Source organism: Eleutherodactylus coqui, chromosome 8, assembly GCF_035609145.1.
Source record: "Eleutherodactylus coqui strain aEleCoq1 chromosome 8, aEleCoq1.hap1, whole genome shotgun sequence".
NCBI lineage: Eukaryota > Metazoa > Chordata > Amphibia > Anura > Eleutherodactylidae > Eleutherodactylus > Eleutherodactylus coqui.
Window position 1 is genome coordinate 10,759,861 of NC_089844.1, and position 21,666 is coordinate 10,781,526.

Sequence of the window (21,666 nt, forward strand, 5' to 3'; positions counted from 1 at the left end):
CATTCTGCACTCAGTACCCCATAATGACAACAGAATGTTAGAAATCTTTGTAAATTTGTTAAAAAAGGGTGATACAACACATGCTCATGCCATGCCCAACACAGTGACCGATGCACAAGCCTTAAAGTTGCCACCGGACTGAGATTAAGATCATGCACACCATGTCCACCTGGGGGCATAATAAGGTCTGTTCCAATAAATTGATTAATAGTAGCATATCAAATATTAAGAACTATGATATTGTCCTTCAATATGCGGGCTATTATTCTCATCATTACTAGTAGGTGCCCGGGCAGCCATAAGCTGGGTCTTCATTTCCCAAAAAGGCTGATTATTTTGGTGCTAGTCAGTGCAAAATTTAAGTTAGATGTCAACCTGTGTGAAATTTTTGGGTTCCCTTCCCCGTCATAAGAAAAAAAAAATATACAGTGCAGTGCAAAAGTTTTAGGCAATTTGAAAAATGCTGCAGAGTAAAAATTCTTTCCAAAACAGAAGTGTAGTGGCCCAGGGGGTCCTCGAGAATAGCCACACAATCATTGTCCTGTCACACCTGCCTATGTGCTTCAAGGAGGCATAGGAGGTGCCTTGCGTTGGAGAAACCTTGTTTCCCCCTTCTTCCTAAGCTAAAAAAGCTTGGCAAAAGCTGAATGCTAATTGGCTGTATGTCATGCCCCCACTGATTGGTCAAGGGGTGTGGTTGGAGTTCAGAGTGGGAAACTACACAGTGAGCCTCTCTGCTGAGGGGGAGGGGAGGAGAGAAAGTGCGGGAACAAGACAGGAAGTGAAGGAGAAGTTAGTGGAAGAGTCTGCTTAGAGGGTCGTCGAAGGAGGATGTGTAGGAGGAGGTCAGCAGAGCAAGCAGCTTTAACATGTGTTTTTTTGAGGGAAGCCAGGATTCACCAACTCCCTAGTCTACTAGCAGTGAGGAGGAGGGAAGCTGGGACCCTTTCCACTAAAACAGTGAGTTACACAAAACCTGGTAAAGTCAAAGCCAGGGATAGTAAAGCGGTCATCTTAACTTTCATTCCAACAACTGTATCATATCATCAACTTTCCAGTAAGCCCAGCAGTTAACTAGGCCTGTGAATTGTTACTGTGTCACCTCTAGATATATAAAGAGAGTGTTGAAGTACTCAAAAGTTCAACTGTTTTCACACAGTGTTGTATACTGCAGGTTCAATTGCTCTGTTCAAGACTGCCATTGTTGTTACTCTGTTAGTTACGTAAATGCTTCAGTAAACTGTGCACTTCTTGTTTACTATAAAAATCTACCAGGACTCTCCCATGATTGTTTATACCCAGGACTGCGACGGTAACAAGAGGGCATCCGCTACGTCTAGAAGAAAGCAGGGTTCATCACCAACACAGAAGGGGGTTCTTTACTGTAAGAGCAGTGAGACTGTGGAACTCTCTGCCTGAGGACGTGATGATGGTAAAATCAATGGAGGAGATTAAGAGGGACTAGATGCCTTTCGAGAGCGCTATGATATTACAGGATACAGATATTAGGTGACCAGCGGGTTGGTAATCTGGGTCTTGGAGTCAGGTAGGAACTTTCAAACCTTGGTCCAGGGATTATTCTGACTGCCATTATGGAGTTGGGAAGGATTTTTTCCCCCAACAGGGCTAATTGGCTTCTGCCTCACTGTTTTTTTTTTGCCTTCCTCTGGATCAACAAGGGAAGGGGGGCAGACTGAATTAGATGGACATTGTCTTTCTTCAGCCTAACATACTATGTTACTATGTAGTCACGGACACAACATAGAACACATGAATGTCACCATATTAAAAGGCAATTTCAAATCACAAAGTCATAGAAGAAATTGGGAGTACAAGATTATAACAATCTTTTGACACTTTCAACAGAGGCCTATATTCTTCAAGAGGATTTGTGTGTGACCGGGAAGTATGAGAAATCTATAGGGGAGATAACACCCAGGCCTGGTGACCCCCTAATTCAGAGACCATAAAACCTGCACATTCCTTATCAGCAGACTAACTAAGTATTTACTCCTCTACCGGTGTTGTTGTAAGTGCAGATTAATCCCACCACGCCTGTGCCTTGTCATATGTATGAGTATATATATATATATATATATATATATATATATATCCACATATTCTGATAACATTAGTTATGTTTGTTAGCCATTAGAAGGTCTCATATCTGCAAGATGACTTGCTTTCTCTTACTGAGAACAATCATATTTTGTTCTACTGGCGACACTGGAACAAACTTTTTTCAAATATTTGACTGTGACAGAAGGCAGTTTGGACAACAACCCCCAACATCCAGCCCGTGTCATGAAGAATGATCTTCTGCATAAAAAAGAACAAGGAGTCCTGGAAGTGCTGATGTGGCCCCATAGAGCCCGGATCTCTCATCATCCAGTCTGTCTGTCTTACATGAAGAGACAGAAGGAGTGAGCCGACATCCACAGTAGATCTGGGCTTAGTTTTCCAAGATGTCTGGAACAACCTTCCTGCTGAGTGCCTTCGAAATTTTGTATGCAAGTGTACTAAGAAGAATTGCTGCAGTTTTGCAGTCTAGGGCGGATCACACCAAATATTGATGAGATTTAAATTAGTCTTTTGTTCAGTCACTTTGCAGTTTGTTAATTGGCAAAAATAAACTGTTAACACTTCTTAAAGTGTTCTTACTTTGCAGTGTTTTTTGCACAGTACTGTACACACTGCTCTGATAATCAGCCTGCCTGTATTCTGCTTCTGTTGAAAGCAGCAAGATAGCATCATACCCACATCAGAAAGCTCAGTGAATAAGTACTGTACCATGGCAAAGCTCATTACATAGATATAGCATCAGAACCAAGCTCAGCACATAAATACAGCACAAACGAACCTCAATACATAGTTGCAATAACAGAGCCATGCTCATAGCATAAATACAGAACCAGAATCAAGCTAATAGCATAAATACAGAACCAGAACCAAGCTCAACACATACATACAGAACCAAGTTCATAATATAAATACAGAACCAGAACCAAGATCATAACATACATACAGAACCAGGCTCATAATATAAATACAGAACCAGAACCAAGATCATAACATAAATACAGAACCATGCTCATAACATATATACAAAACCAGAACCAAGATCATAACATAAATATAGAACCAGAACCAAGCTCATAACATACATACAGAACCAAAACCAAGATCATAACATAAATACAGAACCATGCTCATAACATATATACAAAACCAGAACCAAGATCATAACATAAATATAGAACCAGAACCAAGCTCATAACATACATACAGAACCAGAACCAAGATCATAACATAAATACAGAACCATGCTCATAACATACATAAAAAACCAGAACCAAGCTCATAACATAAATATAGAACCAGAACCAAGCTCATAACATACATACAAAACCAAAACCAAGCTCATAAGATAAATATAGTAGCAGAACTAAGCAATTGTGTTGCGGGGCACCAATGGGTTGATAGCGATGCCTCAGAGCATCAGAGGATAGGAAGCAGATAAGGCAGAAGGATGATTCATGCAGTTCCACAAGACGCTGCCACATGGAGGTGGAAGAGCATCTGGGTGTGCAGCCTAAGGGAGTGCCTAAATATACCTGGTGCCCCCCTTACAAGCTGGTGGCCAGTGCTCTGTGCAACCATATGGTGTAGAGTGAAGACTTGTGTGTGACTAGGTGTATTCAGATCCTCCAGGAAGAAAGTACTTTGACGTCTTCTGCCAGTCGTGATCCTTTTATTGGTCGCATTCTTTTGTGCAATCGGCCAAGTATTAAATGAGAATCCGTTGAAAAATCACTTTTCATCTCATTTCTAAGACCAGCTTAAAAACACATACAAAAACCTGACTAGATCAGAGTGAATATTACTTTGGACCCTCCAGGAATAAACCACATAGGACCACATGACTGCCTCAGATCCCCCTTCTAGGCCTTGGCAGCAGAGGGTCCTAGACACCAGTGTCGATGTAGGCCAAGTTGTAATGCGACCTTATTACATCTAAATAGAAGAGATGAGAGCTGATGGGAGTCTAAGTCGTCTTTATTTTCACCATGTATGAATAGCAGGCAGCACAAGTCTAATTATGAGCGGTGCTCCGAGGCTGAATCTACAGCCATGCATATATAATAGGACGGGGACGGCTAGCACCGACTGATTAAGAGATGCATTCACACAGTGTGCTGGGAGCGCTGCGCTCCTGTTAATTTATGGGATAAATCTCAAATCTCAATGTTATGAGTAGCAATAACCAGCTTAAGATAAAGGCTTGGATCTAGAATAAATACAGAATCCAGTCTGATGAATTGGCCGGAGGAAAGCAAATGCCTTACGCAGTGGAATTAACAAATGCTTTGCCCATTACGACACGTTCTGTTCTACTGTATGGCTGTATTATCAGTGAAAGCCGGTTTATTTTTGGGCTCTCATGTAAATCAACAATGGCAGAAAAAAAAAATCAATTGGTTGGAACAAAATGGCCGCCATTGGCACTCATATATTCCATGTGGATATAACCTTGTCCAAGATAATGCAAAGCATCAGTCATTTAATAGATACTGTGAGATGCATGCCAGCGATGCCTTAAGGGGACGTGCCATACAGACTCGGATCTCTCTGTTGTGTGGCATTGAAGCTCAGCCCCTTGTAATACCGCGCTCAACCTGTAGCACTGTGGGCAGATACAGATGGGACGCATCTTCCCGTGATTGTGATAGCGCAGTGCAGAAAGTTATCGTAACCCATTACGAAGCTATTGTTCTCTTCTCTCACCCCAACAAGCCTCATTGTAAAGTAATTCAAAGTGTAGATAAACCCGCCTGACAGTGCGGCTCACTGCCATGTCAGGTAGCATTAGGCCTCATGTCCACGGGGAAAATCAGGCTGGAGAATCCGTAGCGGGTCCCTCCTGCCCCCACGGACATGAGCGCTGAAAAGAAGAATTAACTCACCTCTCGCCCGCTCTGGATCTTCCCTTCGTCGCGGCTTCATCTTCTCTCCGTCGCGGCCGGATCTTCTTTCTTCTGCCCGGCGGATGTGCACGGCACGTCGGTTGTGTGCCGCGTGCATGCGCCGGCCCGAAGAAAAAAGATCTGGCCACGACGGAGAGAAGATGATGCCGCGAAGAAGGGAAGATCCGGAGCAGGTGAGTATATTCTGATTTTGGTCTCCCGCGGATTCAGACGGCTTCCATAGGCTTTAATAGAAACCTGCGGAAGCCGTCCCCGCGGGAGACCCGCACGAAAATGGAGCATGGTCCATTTTTTTCATGCTCCATTTTTTTTAAAATCACTTTTATTGACCATCCGTGGGTATTTATCTACCCGCGGGTGGTCAATGCATTCCTATGGGATGCGGATCCGCATACGGGTGATCCACTGCGGATCCTAAATCATATTTTGCCCGTGGACATGAGGCCTAAATGGTCCGTCCAGACCTGCTAATTTGTCATTTGAACCACCAAATGATGTCAGCGTTGGCTCAGGCCGTTTATGTGGGCACATACATCGTTGGCTCATTCAAATGACAAATCATTCAGTCATTCACATTCATTGTATAAGTGAATGAAAATGACTGATCAATCGGGATTTAAACTGACCGATTAGTGAATGAACCAAATGATTATTTTCATGCCAGCATAAAATGAACAATGAATGAAAAGCAAACGATTTATTGTTCTTCATTCGATCGTTAGCTGCATTCACTCTGAACGATTATTGGTAATCTTCACTTACTTCAACTACTTTTTTGAATGCAAATCATTCTGCGTAAAAGAGCTTTAAGAGTCAAACAAGAGAGTGACCCCCCCCACCCCCACCCCCTCATACCCTCCCTGACTCACTCACCCCCTGGGTGTCTCTACACACTTTTTGGGTGCTCTCCTTAAGGAGAGACGACACCCTTCTTGACCCATAACTGTTATGTATAAACTCAGGGAAAAAGGCTTTTTCTACTTGCCAAGTTTGCCTTCTCTTCCAAATCTATCAGACTCTGATTTTCACCCACGGAAAGTAACGTTAAGGGTGATCACCCGCTTGGTTTTTTTTCACGCGATTGTCAATGTGACTTTCTAATGTTGAAAACACATCACAAGTTTGCGCTTTGCAATTTTTGTGTGATGCGTCTTTAACATGAGAAAGTCCCATTGTCAATCGTGTGAAAAACACACAAGTGGGTGATCGCCCAAAGAGTCATGTGACTTCGGGCCCTTTAAAAGAAGAAGGCTCACAAGGAAAAAGGGAAACATTTGGGGGGAAAGGCTGAGGGATAATAGAAAGGCAGATGTATTTACCAACAGGCTCTTTTTGATTCTGGAAAAGGATCTTGCTGTTACTTCCGTCCATGTTGGCCATATTTATGCTGTTTCCATCCATCCAGAAGATCTTCCTTTATAGAAAAGAAAATGAAACTTATTTCATGACACAAATGCGCATTAAACATTTCCAAAATGTCAAAGTTTCTATGTGGAGAGACAAATCTGCTTGTCAATTACTGTTTCTAATTAATTTTTTAGTTATGTGCTTGGAGCGCCATTCCAGATGCCGGCCGAAGTACACTTTACACCATGGTCCTTCTTTTCCTGGCAGCAGAGCCGTATGAGGGCTCGGTGTTTGGGAGACAACTTGTCATTTTTACTGGTGCCATTTTGAGATAGATGCAACTTTTTTGATTACTTTTTATTCCTGTTTTGGAGACGTGAGATGATCTGAGAATGTCCATGTTGGCTTTTGTTTTGTTCTTTACAGAATGTACTGAGCTGGATAACTAGTATAGTGTTGTATAGTAGTGGTTGTTATGGTGGTGGTGAGACCAACTATGTGGACTTAATGTATTTAATAGTTTAAAATAATGCATAAGGGGATAGTGAGTAGATGAACAAGTGATCAGCTTCTCACTCATTTTCTCCCATATGTAATTAGAGAGCAAGCATGTTCTCTGATTGATAAGGGTGTCATAACACGACAAAAGTCCATGTTACCCTCCACTGGGACAGGAGGAACGACATTAGAATCCTAGATTGTACTCTACTGCCTGCTTGTCACGGTTGTCCTTCCATTCAGCACTCAAACTGAAGTGAGTGCTGTAAATTCAGTTTCCCGACCCTACTTCAAATGACTGTAACTCTGGTTCTATCATGGCTATAGGCACAACTTTTGGTTTAATTTTAAAGGCCAGATTCTTGTAGTCATGACAAAACCGGAGCAGCAGCCATTTGAAGTAGAACAAGCTGTGTTCATCCAAGACTGTATTGTCCTTTTCCCATTGAAGGAACAGAGGTTAAAGTAGTCAATCGGATTCAAGTCAGGAAAAAAATTCTCCGTCCTGCACCACTGAACTTGTCCAAAAAAAAAAAGAAATTTTTTTCCCACTACATATGCATGTAAATCCATCAATGCAGCAATCTTCTGATTCAAATAGCAGTATTAGTACATTCTGCTGGGATCTGTTGTTCTACGTGGGTTTCCAGCAGTGCAGCCCATCAGGTGTGGTTAATTGGGCTGGCTGGGTGTGGATTTCTCCAGCCAGCCAATCCCCCAGGTCTGCTGCTCATATATACCAGTTCTTCTGATGGAGGATGCTGGAGTTTCCTCTGTTCAGTATGTTCAGTGTAAACAGTGTTATGTTCCTGTGTGTCTGCACATGTGGCCGGACATGTGGTGTGAGTGGGCATGTTCAGTGTGTGTTTTGATGTGATCACTGCCATATTCTTGCATGCCTGTGCAGGTTTCGGTACGTGTGGTGTGAACTGTGTCTTGCTGTGGATCCTTTATCATCTAGGACGAGGTAAGTCCCTTGGTTTCAGCGTAAGTTCGTCCCTATTGCGACGATCGCCCCATATGCAGGCAGGTTTTCTTGAGGTTAGTTGTCTCATTAGAGTAGGGACCCGCAAAACAGCAAGAACCCGTGAAATGGGCTCACGGCCTTACGTATCTTGGTCAAAATATGAATGAATACCTTGGACATCCTATAGTTATTCCATCTGGCTATGTGTGCAGGTATGCAGGAGAGTGTTTTGAGTGCTTGTCAGTCGTTGGTTTATGTATGTCTCAGAGTATGAGTCAGTTTTGCAATTCTGCAGTTCCATTTGTTTGTCTGAGTTTGCTGGTTCATGGTTGTGAAAGACATAACAGAATGTCCACGTCTCAGGTGGGAGGTATGCATGTCCTTTGGGCCCCTCTCTACGTGTGTGGCATGTCTGTCCATGTGTCCAGTTCGCAGTTTCCGAGTTCTGTCTGATTCTGAGTTCTGTCTAGATTCCTAAGTTCTTGTATAACTGATGTACACGTTCCAGGTAGAAGGAAAGCAATCATGTGCACTACCTCTCCTTGTCCACCATATGTGTATATCTGTGATCTGTGGACGGTACTAGGCCCGTATGGATAGGTCCCAGGTGTCTTTTGTCAGCCTGATTTATGTTGGTTGTCTGTTTTGTTTGGTGTGTGTGAACAATGAGGTGTTCTTTGGTCATTCTGTGTCAAGTCCCCTGGTGCTATTCGAAGTCTTGTTGTTTCGTGGTCTGTCAGTTCCGGCGTCTAGCCTCCTGGTGCTATTCGCAGTCTGATCAGTGTTCTGTATGTTTATCCTTTGCACCAGACCCCTGTGTGTTAGGTACCTGTGTCTCCGGAGAGCCCTCTGTTAGAGCATTCTGCTGGGATCTGTTGTTCTACAGGGTTTCCAGCAGCGCAGCCCCACAGGTGGTGGTTGATTGAACTGGCTGGGTGTGGATTTCTCTAGCCAGCCAATCCCCCAGGTCTGCTGCTCATATATACCAGCTGCTCTGCTAGAGGCTGCTGGGCTTTCCTCTGTTTGTTCAGTGTAAACAGTGTCATGTTTCTACATGTCACTGGACATGTGGTGTGAGTGGGAATGTTCAGTGTGTGTTTTGATGTTTTCAGTGTCATGTTCCTGTGTGTCTGTGCAGATTTCTGTACATGTAGTGTGAACTGTGTCTTGCTGTGGATCCTTTATCATCTAGAACGAGGTAGGCTCCTTAGGTTCGAGCTCAGGGTTGTCACTGTTGTGGCAATTGCCCCGCATGCAGGCAGGTTTTCCTGGGGATAGTTGTCTCATTAGTGTTTGGACCCATGAGACAACAAGGACCCATGAAGTGGGCTCGCGGTCTTAAGTATCTTGGTCAAAATACAAATTAATACCTATAGTTATTCCATCTGGCTATGCGTGCAGGTATGCAGGTGAGTGTTTTGAGCACTTGAAAGTCATTGGTTTATGTATGTCCGTGAGTACGAGTTAGTTTTACAATTGTGTGGTTCAATCTGGTTTCCGTCTGAGTTCGCTAGTTTGTGGTTGTGAAAGACATAACAAGTAGTAAATATTTTCTGTCCTGTGCCACAGCATTTAAAAAAAAAAGTCTATCTCATATTTTTTTTTTGGTATTACAAATACTATTCTGCCTCAATGCTTTTTTCATTCTGCCTCCATAATTCAGCCAAGCTTTGTAGCCACTGATGGTCCACTGGTGGTCTGTTTTATATTTGGTATACTCTCTCCAACAGCGCAACTATGCCCAAAAAGTCTGTAGCTGATTGCCTATACACTTGATGGTATCTCATACTATACTTATTTTAAAAAAATGACCAAATCTGGGATTGACAAGGCAACTGTTAGGTGGATTCACAACTGGCTGAGTGATTGTACTCAAAGAGTGGTCATAAATGGCTGCTCATCCAAGTGGAAGGATGTATTAAATGGGGTACCACAAGGCTCTGTCCTGAGCCTAGTGTTGGTCAACATTGTTATAAATGATCTGGAGGAGGGAATTGATGAGAAACTGATCAAATTTGCAGACTACCCAAAGCTAGAAGGGATAGCTAACACTAGGGAAGAGAGGGAGAGTATTCAAAAAGATCAAGAAAAGCTTGCACAGTAGGCAACGACTAACAGAATGGTATTTAACAAGAAGAAATGGAAAGTCCTACATCTGGGCAAGAAAAAAGAAAAAAAAAGCATATACAGAATGTAAGGAATTGGGCTAAGCAGCAGCACATGTGAAAAAGACTTTGGTATACTAATAGATCATAGACTGAACATGAGTCAACAATGTGATGCAGCAGCCAAAAAGGCAAACACAATTCTGGGATGTATTAGGAGAAGCATAGAGTCTAGATCACGTGAGGTCATTATCCCCTCTACTCTTCCTTAGTCAGACCTCATCTGGAATACTGTGTCCAATTCTGGGCACCCCACTTTAAAAAAGACATAGACAAACTCTAGCAAGTTCAGAGAAGAGTTACCAAGATGGTAAGCGGTCTGCAAATCATGTCCTATGAGGGGCGGTTAAAGGATCTGGGAATGTTTAGCTTGTAGAAGAGAAGGCTGAGAGGAGACTTAATAGTTGTCTACAAATATCTGAAGGGTTGTCACAGTACAGAGGGATCAACCCTATTCTCATCTGCACAAGGAAAGACTAGAAGCAATGGGATGAAACTGAAAGGAAGGAGACACAGATTAGATATTAGACAGTGAGGGGATCAATGAATGGAACAGGTTACCACAGGAGGTGGGGAGTTCTCCTTCAATGGAAATGTTCAAACAAAGGCTGGACAGACATCTGTATGGGATGATTTAGTGAATCCTGCATTGAGCATTGGGTTGGACCAGTTACTCTGGAGGCTCCTTCCAACTCTACCATTCTGGGATTCCATGATTGATTATGCCTGCTGTTGACTTCCACACTACACATCATGTTTCTATTGCAGCTAACTACATTTTTTAACATGGTGAAAAATGTATGCCATGATATACCGGCTAAATGTATGAAATAAATAACAGTTTTTCAGCATACATTTGTCAATAGAACTTTCTGGGCATGTTAGAATTACACTACATGGTGCACTGGTAGCATTTCACAACATGCATCCCGAATGTCTTCTGAATAGAGACGTACTTTAGCCTTTTCCCAGCGATTTTCCTGAAAACTCTAAATAAAAAAGAACAAAAAAAGAGCTTCTACCAACCTACCCTGAAAACACTTTGTAAAGTGGCATTAAACATAAAGTACTACGGCCAATACCCGACTGAAGTTAGGCTCCTAACATGAGTGTTCTATTTAGTTGAGTCATAGGAAGAATCTTTAATACATTCTCGTACAATTGTAGGCTTTCACGTTCTTTGAAACATTTGTTAAACTTCTGTTACGCAACGAAAATATTACTAAGCTTACGTTTTGACAAATGTCAAACAATCACTGCAGGATTTTCTAAGATCTAAAACGTAAAATGTGGTGGAGTACAATGTATGGGGATAGAACTAGCGGTGGTATTGTTAAAGTCTCTATTATAACTCAACACGTTCAAGCAAAAACAGGAATAACAATGAAAATGTTAAGGCGGTAATAATATGGATTAATTTTAATGAGTTTTTTTTGATACAAGAATGGAGAAATAGATAGGTGGCCAAATATTTTCATTTTTAGCTGGGAAATAGGTAGCATCACAGTAATTAGCGGGTGGTTGACAGGTAGTTAGAGGACACGGCCGATGGAAATAGCAAGAGTCAAGTAAAAAAAGTGGAGATTTTTGAAGGGGAAAACGCGATCGTGAAATGTTATTGGCACAAGATATGGTCGACATTCAAAAATAAAAGCCCTTTATCATTAAAGTCCTACAAAACATCTGCATCTTAGTGTGAGAACCATCACAAATAATGATCTATTCAGAAAAACCAAACTAGGAGAATGGAAATCTCATCAAGAGTCAAGCACAATTTTGACACACGTTATAATAAGTCAGGAATAGAACAGGAAAATAGACAGTTATTCTTCAAATATCCATCATTACAGGATAAAAAAAACATCAAACAAGTCCTCGTTAATTATATAATGTGCTAGATCCCTCATTTGGAAGAAGGATATAGCTCATTAATTGGTGACTCAATGACAGATCATCAAAGTTGCTAAAATGTAGGAAAAAAATGTCTCGAAATACATATTGGTGACGCACCTTGACTTTGAAGTCTACATTTTTCTAATAATTAATTTTGTACCTTAGTCCTGGAGTTTGCGCAGAAACTTCAACCAAGTTAAGTTCTTTAAGTAGTTGCATGAGGTGAGTTACATTTTAGCTCAGCAGGAAGTTGGAAGTGTTCACTGTCTCTATTGCATATGGATGGATACAACTACCGTTGAGCTGGAAGCTACATAAATGTGCCATCAATAGGCACCTCATAGTGATGGGTGCAAGTCGCTCTAATTTTAGCATTTAAAGGGACATCCGGGGAAACTTTTAACTATTTTTTCGAAGTGCCATTGGCATACAGCGCTTATTAGGGCAGTCAACAAAACTGTGACAGGTTAAGTTCTACAGCAGATCAATGTATTATCTATGGCAGTCATAATGTGATTCTCATAGGAATGAAGAGAGAAATAGCCATCCAGTCTGCCGTAGGACTCCCGAGGGAATGGCAGGGCCAGGCTTTTATAGGAAGCCTAATCAAGAACAGAGACAGGATTAGAACAGGGACTGGGTTGTAGGATTTGGGAACAAGACTAAGGTGTGCAGGAGAACTTGTCCAGCAAGCTGGATAGCTCATTGCGGAGAGAGCTACTGACTGGAGTACAGGAGGTCATGGGATCGAACCTTGACACTTAGGTCATAACAGAAACTTTGCCTACTTAACAAAGCACTCAGACAAAAGGCATTCCCCAGGTACTGTCATCTGATGTAAAGATGCAGTAGTATGACTCTTTAGAACGTTCTTCTATTGCTAAGCTGTCCAATGACAACACCCCCATTGTTGACCGGCTGATGAATCTTTTTGAGACAACTTGCCAGATATTTGAAGGATGAATGGTGATAAATACCAGCTGAACTGTATCAGACGTCAGTAGAGAGTATGCCACAGAGAGTATACAATGTCATTGGGGCCAAAGGAGGCGCACTAGGTATATATAAGTACTACTTTTGATTCTTGTTCAGGTGAACAATTACTTTTGGTAGGATAGTGTATTACATGAACACTAGACTGGCACTTAGGAGAGCTGTCCACTTTAGATAGTCCTATCTCATTATAACAGTCTCTCATGTATAAGCTGATCACTGGATGTCCTACTACTAGGACCTCAGCAATTAGCTAAAACCCATGGGGGAATCTGGCAGCATAATTTGTAGTTAGAAACTTGCAATATTACTCAATTTCTCCAAATTTGTCATCTCTTGTAACTTTAGAACCCATGCATATTATGTTCTATACCTATATGGCCAAAAATCATCAAATGTGCACAAATTATTTAGACTACAGACAAGAGTTTTGTGATCGTGAACCTGACTGCATTATCCCCTTTGAGTTAAAAAAAATCAAAATCATACTTAAAGTTTCAGAATTTTAAAGGAGTTGTCTCATAAAGATTGAGGACCTCCTCTATGAGCTGGAATGGAGAACTATTCTGTACTAACAGCTCTCATTCTGGGGGACTCAAGCTGTCTTTGTATTACAAGCATGACCATACTGTACATCTGAATGGCCACCATATAACAATACACTTTCCTTGCCTTCCTCTGGTGGAATCAGCTGTTTGCCAGGAGTGCCAGAAGCCAGACCTGAGCAGATCAGCTGATCAAGTTGAGAGCTGCACTTTGAAAGTGATTGTTTCTGAAGAGACTACCCTGATAATTCAACAGCACTTAAAGGGGTTGCACATTATTTGGAACAGAGTGACTAAATCATCAATCTGCACCACAAATAAGGAAACACAGTATCAGCTCGTGATGCACTGGTACCATAACCTGGCCTTGCTTTAGTCGCTTAATCCATCCATCCCATCTACATGTTGGAGTTGTCGATCAGAGGTCTTTTGCATATCTTCTGGACTCGCCCTCCTATCATTCCCTTTTGGAGGGAAGTGAAAGCTTTATTTGATTAGCTTAAGTGTTCCATTTTCCTACAGCACCACCACAGGAAAAATGAAGTATTGCATAGTGTTCATTGAATTGCTTGGGATGTCTATGGACTGCATAGACATGTTCAGTCCTCCAGTTCAAGAGCAGCTCTTTGTAGATAGGGTTTCTGAATAGGGAGATACCCCTTGAATAAAAACCCCTTTAATGTTATTTAGACCTATTGTATGCATGGTAATTGGTATAACATCATTTTATGCAAATCTCTTTATAGAACAATTAAGTGAATGATACTTTACCCTTTTATTGGGTGAACTGCCAAGCTCTGAGCTTTATCAATCCCATGTATGACTGATGTTTTCAATGAACCATCCAATCTGGCTACGTTAATCTGAGTTTCGTCAAACTCCGAACTAATCCAGTACAAGTTCCGAGACACCCAGTCCACGGCCAGTCCTCTGATACTGTGGAGATCTGCAGCACAGACATGGACATAAAGAAGGAATTATAACCTCAGCTAAGTGAAGATGTTCCTGCACAGCTTACATAAAATTCAATTATCACTTTATGGTAACCAAAAGAATCTCCACGACTGTAATCTTATCCCCTATTGGCTCTTCGGGAGGACATCAATAATCATTAATGTCTTACTGCCGAGGAAGTTTAAATCCTCCAGCAATAATTATCATTAACTTACACTTACGGTCAATAATAATTCACTGGAATACATGTAGGGAAAAATAAAGCTCTGTCCTGTAGGCTCCAGCCATGCAAATTAAGACCGCCAATTTGAGCACTTTGGGTATTGCTTAGAAATTGTTCTGTCAAAATTTCATGTCCGCACAGCCAATGTCTAACGATCGCATGGGGATGGAAACGCGTGGCGACTTTAATAGCCAAGCTTAGTATAATCATAGTAAAGACACAAGAAACATTACTGGAGGCCATTCCTGAACGAACAGTGAACATGATATATTTAATAGCTATGCATATCGTTGTGCAATGTCATGGAATACAAGTGGCATGGAGTACCCCGGCGGACAATGCCCCTCGTCAAATACACTTGTCTTATAGTTATTGGACAAATAGGACAAGTGCCTACAGTTGGATGTGTGTTACAGAAATAAGTGCATATGCACAAAGAAAGGGACTTACCTGGCGCAAGCGGGGGGGCCCCGGTAGAGGACTAACCCGCTGGCACATGAAATCCTCGTCGGCTTTGTAATCAAGCCCTTACATCCCACAGGACATCCACATGTTGGAGTGCAGCAAGAATCAAAGAATGTGGCTGAACACTAATAGGAGGACATTCTACTGGGCTTCACTTGCTCCAGCCATCCACATCTCCTCCGTGCCAATAGGACATCCTTACAAGCGTGGATAAACTTTTTTCCCCCTTTCCTCCTACTTATAGTCATTGGGGAATATTTACTTAGAGCAGCGCTTCACAGGCCGGTCTAAGGAAACGTTGCACTGCATTTTTATTTTTCCGTTAACAGAGCCCATGAAGGCTTGCTTTTTACAGATGACTTGTAGTTTATATTAGTACCAATCTGATGTATTTACAACGTTTTTTGATAGCTTTTTGTTCCTGTTTTGGGGAAGTGAAATAAGCAGACAATGGCTATTCTGACAATGTTTTTTTCAGCTTTTGTTTTTTGAATACTCTGTGCTATATAGACGGTACCACATTTTATAGTATGGGTTGTTACGAATATGCTGATATCAGTTATGTGCAGTTTTTTTTTTTACCTAATTTATTTAATATTTTTTAAAAATTGGGTAACAGGAAATAAAGTTTTGTTTTTTTTATGTTTTCTGTAAAACCACTTAGATGCCACGCTTAAGCAATGACTGTGGCATCTGCTGGGATGAACAGCATAGGGGAGTAATTAGAAAGACAAACGCTCACCTTCCTACCCCTTTTCTGGGGAAAAAAAGATGCCTTTTGTGGGGCAATCAGAAAGCTAATATGTTCACTAATTGATAAAGAGGCGATAAAATGAAAGAAAGTCCATGTTAAACTCCCCTGAGATAGGAGGAATGAGAGGAGAATCACAGATTGTTATTTGCTGCCCGCGTGTTACTGTTACTCACCCCCCATTCTGTACACGGACTGGCAATAAAGCCGTAAACTCAGTTTCTGACCCCACTTCAAATGACTGGAGCTCTAGTTCTATCGTGGCTGCAGACGTGTCGTTTGGTCTCATTTGTTCCAGATTCTTGTAACCCTTTAGTCCTGACAAACCGGAGCTACAGCCGTTTTAAGTAGAACCAATCGTGTTTATCCAAACCTGTAGTGTCCTTTTCCCGTTGAAGGAACAGAGCTCGGGTAATCAGTATGGGATTAGAGTCATGTAAAGTACAAGTGGCATAGCAGCCTCCCCCCCCCCCCCCCCCCCCCCGGGGTATTACATACCATAGCAAGGCTTCATTGCAAAGCACTTCTAAATAAATCCCATAATAAGCAATATTTCTACTGCTTTCGTGACATTAAGTGGTATCATTAGTTTTCTATTAAATGACATCATCGCAACTTATTAAAATGCAGCTCTAGTCTGGAGCCGTTATCCATATCACAACTGGTAATCATATTATGGACAATTCTGTAAATAATCCTGTAAATCATTTTGATGGAATAGTTCTTTTTACAAGCAGAAGTAATTCTGATATCAGCAGGGATGTAACTACCGAGAAGCAATCATTGTGACCGTCATGGGCCTCAGAAGCTGAAGGGGTCAACCTCAAATATTAAAAGTTATGCAGAGGAGAGAAACCGAGCAGAGCGCCTCCTTAAGGGGTGGAACTCCAGGCACGGTGGTGCCCAGGTGTACCATGTCTAAGACGACAAGAAGTAGGTGCAGCCGGCCTAGTAGACTCGTCAACTTAAGGTCAAGTTAGCGTTGCAAACTGAGATCAGAGGTCAAAATGAAGTGAGGCTGCGGCACAACCTGTCAGTACGTGATGATTCAAAGGAGAGTAAAGGCAAAGGGATTGCTTTCTTTTAAAACACCACTTGATTCCAAACCAGCAGATAACATATTTCAAGGTATGCAGACCTCTTCATCAGACAGATATATATCTTTATACAGCGGTTAGCACTATTGCCTTGTAGCATTGGGGTCCCGGATTTAACTCTGACCAAAGACAATATCTGCATGGAGTTTGGATGTTGTCCTCATGTTGGCGTGGGTTTCCTCCCATGCGCCAAAAACATACAGATAGGTGAACATAGATTGTTTGCCCCCAATGGGGACAGAACCCAATATGAAGTGGTTAAAAGTGCTGCATAATTTGCATGCACTAAACAAATAAAGGTAATTATTAGTATACAAACTCATCAGGGTCTGAGAAACATCATGACCATCGGTGGATAGGCATAGGAGGTCAAGCGCCATGCTTACGCAATGATCATGTTGTTTATGCTTATCTAACCCTGAGGAATTTGCATACTAATAGATATTAGTCCAGCTGTCTGATGAGAAGGTCTGAGTGTCTGAGAATGGATCAATATATACTGTAATTATATACTGACCACTTACTAGAAAGTAAAGGTAAGCTAGGGTTGGCTGTGTAAGATGGTGGGTAAGAGAAAAATTGAGGGTGCGCACACAGGGGGCTTAGAAAAAAGTTATTTTATTATTGATGGTGCTATGTTGTATCTCGGGTTTTGCTATGGAATGGTATTATGAGTTGTTGCAGTCTCTGAAAGATCAGATTCATTAGCACTGCGCTTTTTAGGTGGCATCAGCAGATTTACATTTTTTACCTGTATTCTGAGTCCAATTTTACAATTCTGATTACAGAATACAGACTATAAAGTTAGTTGCTTTAAGAATGCAACAAGAGGGGCTGTCTGAACTGATAGAAGATAGTCATGGAAGGTCTCCATGCTGCGATGATCCACAATCAACTACAACTTGTAGAGGGCTTTTACATGAAGGTCCATTTTCAAAAACGTTATGATGGCAAAGTTTGTACTCAAACCAACAATACACTTAAATTACAGTTCTTGCAAATGATCAAGATCTCAGCTGCTTGTATCTAGTGATTGGACAACCTCCATTACAAAAAGAAATAAATGAACATGAGCTCTCCTCCGGAAGGAAGAAAAACATGTCGCCAGGTCATTTATGTGAAGTGCTGGTTTGGTTGATACACCTGGGATTTTTCAAGCCTCTTTTCTGGGTGTTCTAGCCAACAGCATCTCTCATATCCCCTTGCCATCATTCATGGTCGGCACCATAGTCCCGTTCTTACTTGTGGTTGACATTGCATCTTCTCTGTCTGAAACAGCTTACAGGGCCGGAGTACACACCCAGATTTCCAATCCGCAGCCAATCCAGATATGTTCTAGTATATCTAACGCACCCTCCCCACTTAAGGGGACTTGTGAATTAGATGTCAAACAAGTTGCATTTCTGTCAGATTTCCAGGTTTTGACCTGTGCTTGGACTATTCAGTTTTTCCATTTTTTTCTTCTTCTGATTTTGGCTTGCTCATCTGACTACAATTCTTCTGCCAGCTTCCTGCCCCCACTCTTGGCCTGTTTCTTGGCTATATAAGTTATCTGCCTGTCCTGACCTTGGCTTGTTCCTTGACTAAGTGTTCATCTACAACCTCCAGTACCGTGCTGCACAAGGATTCCTTGAATCCGACCGTGGCTCTGTTTTTCGACTATATCATTGTCTACATCCTCCAGTTCCACGGTATGGCTCTCCTAAGCAAGTTGTGCCAGATGCCTCTGAACCAAGACGTGTTTTGGGTCACAGTCTTGGCTTCCCTACAATAAAGACTATTTCCTGATTGGTGGGGTTAAAGTGTGGAAATCGGAGATCCCCAGGTGCAGCTCTTAGATCTTCTCTAAAGTCGAATCAGTTCAGAGGCACAGCAGACCCACGTCCGCTGGCGTGACAATGGGTTGGACATTGACTGATAGGACAACGATCTATAGATGGCTTTAGAGACACAGTTTTCTTCCTTCTGAAGGAAAGCTAATTTGTATGCGTTTCCAAATAACCCTATAAATGACATTTGCGGGTGTACCTGCTGAAATGACTGTCTCTAGGCCTGTTCCATTTATGAAAGCACGTTTGATTGTCTGAGTCTTCACATCAGTCCAATATAATCTCTCTTCTACAGCATCAAAGTCAACCACTGTGACATCATCAATATCAGGGATAGTAAAAGCTGTAATGAAGTTAAAGTATGGATTGTCGATGTCCACTCCTCGTATCTCTGACCTCCTTGCATAGATCAGGAATTTCTTCATCTCTGCAAAACAAAAAATTAAGAGAAACATTTGCATATTTCTATTTTTTGAGGATAGAACCAATATTTCTCAGCAATTTGTATATTCACTATGTAGTAAACTCTGAAAGTATTCCTGACACACCATACCAAAGCTGTTGCTTAAAGGGCCAGTTACTGCAGATCTATGAAAGTTCACTAGCAGTGAAAATCTTTTGTTGGCGCTCATATTGTTTATTGTTATAGTAAGTAAAGCTGAGAGGATCCAAATTCTACAGTTTGTTCAAGAAAATTGTTAAATGGACTTAATATGTTCAATATGTCGTAAATCTGAGGCAAACATTTACACCTAACTCAAAAAAGTCCAAGGGAAATGTAATACATGGATGGGGTGCATCTACTAAATCGAGGAACCTCCTACTTAGTGGAATCTTGGTCTAACACATAGAAGGGAAGTCCTAAGCAATGGACCCAACTGTATAACAGCCATATGTTCCCATAGGGCATGTGGACAGGGGTAAGCTTAATGATACAACTCTTTTTACCTAAAACAACTATAACAGAGGGTTCTCTGAGATTTTTTTTTTTTACCACTCTAAGCGGGCTTTACAATATAAGGTTTGTTAAAAAAACATATTCCCTTCCTTCGCCTCCCGCTGAACTGACTGCCACTGCAAGTAAAGATTGTAAGAGGGGCTTAAAGGGGTTCACCTATGAAAATGAGCTGCTGTATCAGCTATCCACACTATAGGGATGCACATCCATTGGTTGGAGTTCAACCAGTGAGGGCCCCACCAATCATGAGAACTGGGGTCTTGAAGGTCCCTAAATTATAATTATTGGATGGAGGGGCTGCTGGACATAATATCCAAGAGGCTGAACTCATCTATCAGCAGCCACATTGTATACGCATGAGCACCTCTTCATTCATTTGGGGACTTGCAGGACCCTGGTTTTCATGATCAGTCAGAGATTGGCAATTGGGAACACATAGTTGTTCCCTATCATGTGGATAGTGGATAGCTTTTCACTTAAAGGGGTTGTCCCGCGCCGAAACGGGTTGTTTTTTTTTTTAAACCCCCCCCCCCCGTTCGGCGCGAGACAACCCCGATGCAGGGGTTAAAAAAACAACCCGCACAGCGCTTACCTGAATCCCGGCGGTCCGGCGTCTTCATACTCACCTGCTGAAGATGGCCGCCGGGATCCTCTGTCTCCATGGACCGCAGGGCTTCTGTGCGGTCCATTGCCGATTCCAGCCTCCTGATTGGCTGGAATCGGCACGTGACGGGGCGGAGCTACACGGAGCCCCATTCAGAAAAGAAGAAGACCCGGACTGCGCAAGCGCGGCTAATTTGGCCATCGGAGGGCGAAAATTAGTCGGCACCATGGAGACGAGGACGCCAGCAACGGAGCAGGTAAGTATAAAACTTTTTATAACTTCTGTATGGCTCATAATTAATGCACAATGTACATTACAAAGTGCATTATTATGGCCATGCAGAAGTGTATAGACCCACTTGCTGCCTCGGGACAACCCCTTTAAGTCTGAACATGGTCTCCCCCTCCATCATTATTAGTACAATGTATGTCATTTTTGTACATTACAAAACGACAATTTTCATTGAATTTGAGTTATTTCCTGTCATATAATCTCACATGTCACACGAGTGTCCTGTACATTACAGGAACTGGACATGCAGCTGCGATCAGCTCAGTGGGCACCTTAGAGGGGTCTCCCCATCTAGGGGATCTTATTTCAATATATTTATAATTACAAAACAATGTTCTCACCCATAAGAGGTTTTTTTTTTCCAAATATGCCAGATATTATAGATATTGCTTCCTCTGCTGGTTGTTTACTGCTTGTTGCCATAGAAACCGATAACCTCTTCTATGGAAAGAAATAGCCAAGAAGGCCGTCGCTTGCGCACTTCTCCTATCTAAATCTAGTCGCAGGTATCTCAGGAGAGCATGCACACTAATTTTTGGCCCGGTCTCCAGCTACCGCTGTGCTCTGTTGATGGCTTCCATAGAAGAGGTGGTCTGCTTCCTTGGCATTGTTTTGCGATTTCAAACATACTGAAACAGGATTCCAAAGATGGGAAGATCTCTTTATACCCTTTACATACATATATTTACGTCATGTAAGCAAGGGGCCTGTTTGAAGCAGTGCTGCCAATCGATGATTGCCTATCGGAATGCAATACACTGCAATACTGTGGTACTGCATTATACTCTATGAGTGAAAAAATGATTGCAAGTTCAGGTCCCCTATGGGGAACTATGAAAAAGGAGTTTAAGAAAGTATTATTAGTTATTAGAAAAAGTTTAAACCCCCCCACCCCCTTCACATATTCATTATTAAAAAATCAAAACAAAAAATCTCTAAACATATTTGGTATCACTGCATCTGTACAAATCTGGTCTATCAAACGAATGCATTATTTATTCCCCATGGTGAACGTTGTAAGAAAAAAAATACAGAAAGCTAGAATTGAGCTTTTTTTTTGGTCGAGCCAAGTTCAAGAAAATATGAAATAAAAAGTGATCA

General features: G+C 41.8%; 1 protein-coding gene across 1 annotated transcript in view; it reads right to left on the reverse strand.

The window, feature by feature from the left end:
* The window catches only part of LRP1B (LDL receptor related protein 1B), a 1,872,788-nt gene that overhangs the window by 620,771 nt on the left and 1,230,351 nt on the right, over positions 1 to 21,666 (reverse strand). Inside the window, exons 30-32 of the mRNA XM_066577770.1 lie at positions 18,912 to 19,139; positions 14,165 to 14,339; positions 6,305 to 6,399 (exon numbers count right to left, since the gene is read on the reverse strand). Of these exons, the coding sequence (XP_066433867.1) occupies positions 6,305 to 6,399; positions 14,165 to 14,339; positions 18,912 to 19,139 (498 nt within the window). The remainder of the gene's footprint in view (positions 1 to 6,304; positions 6,400 to 14,164; positions 14,340 to 18,911; positions 19,140 to 21,666) is intronic.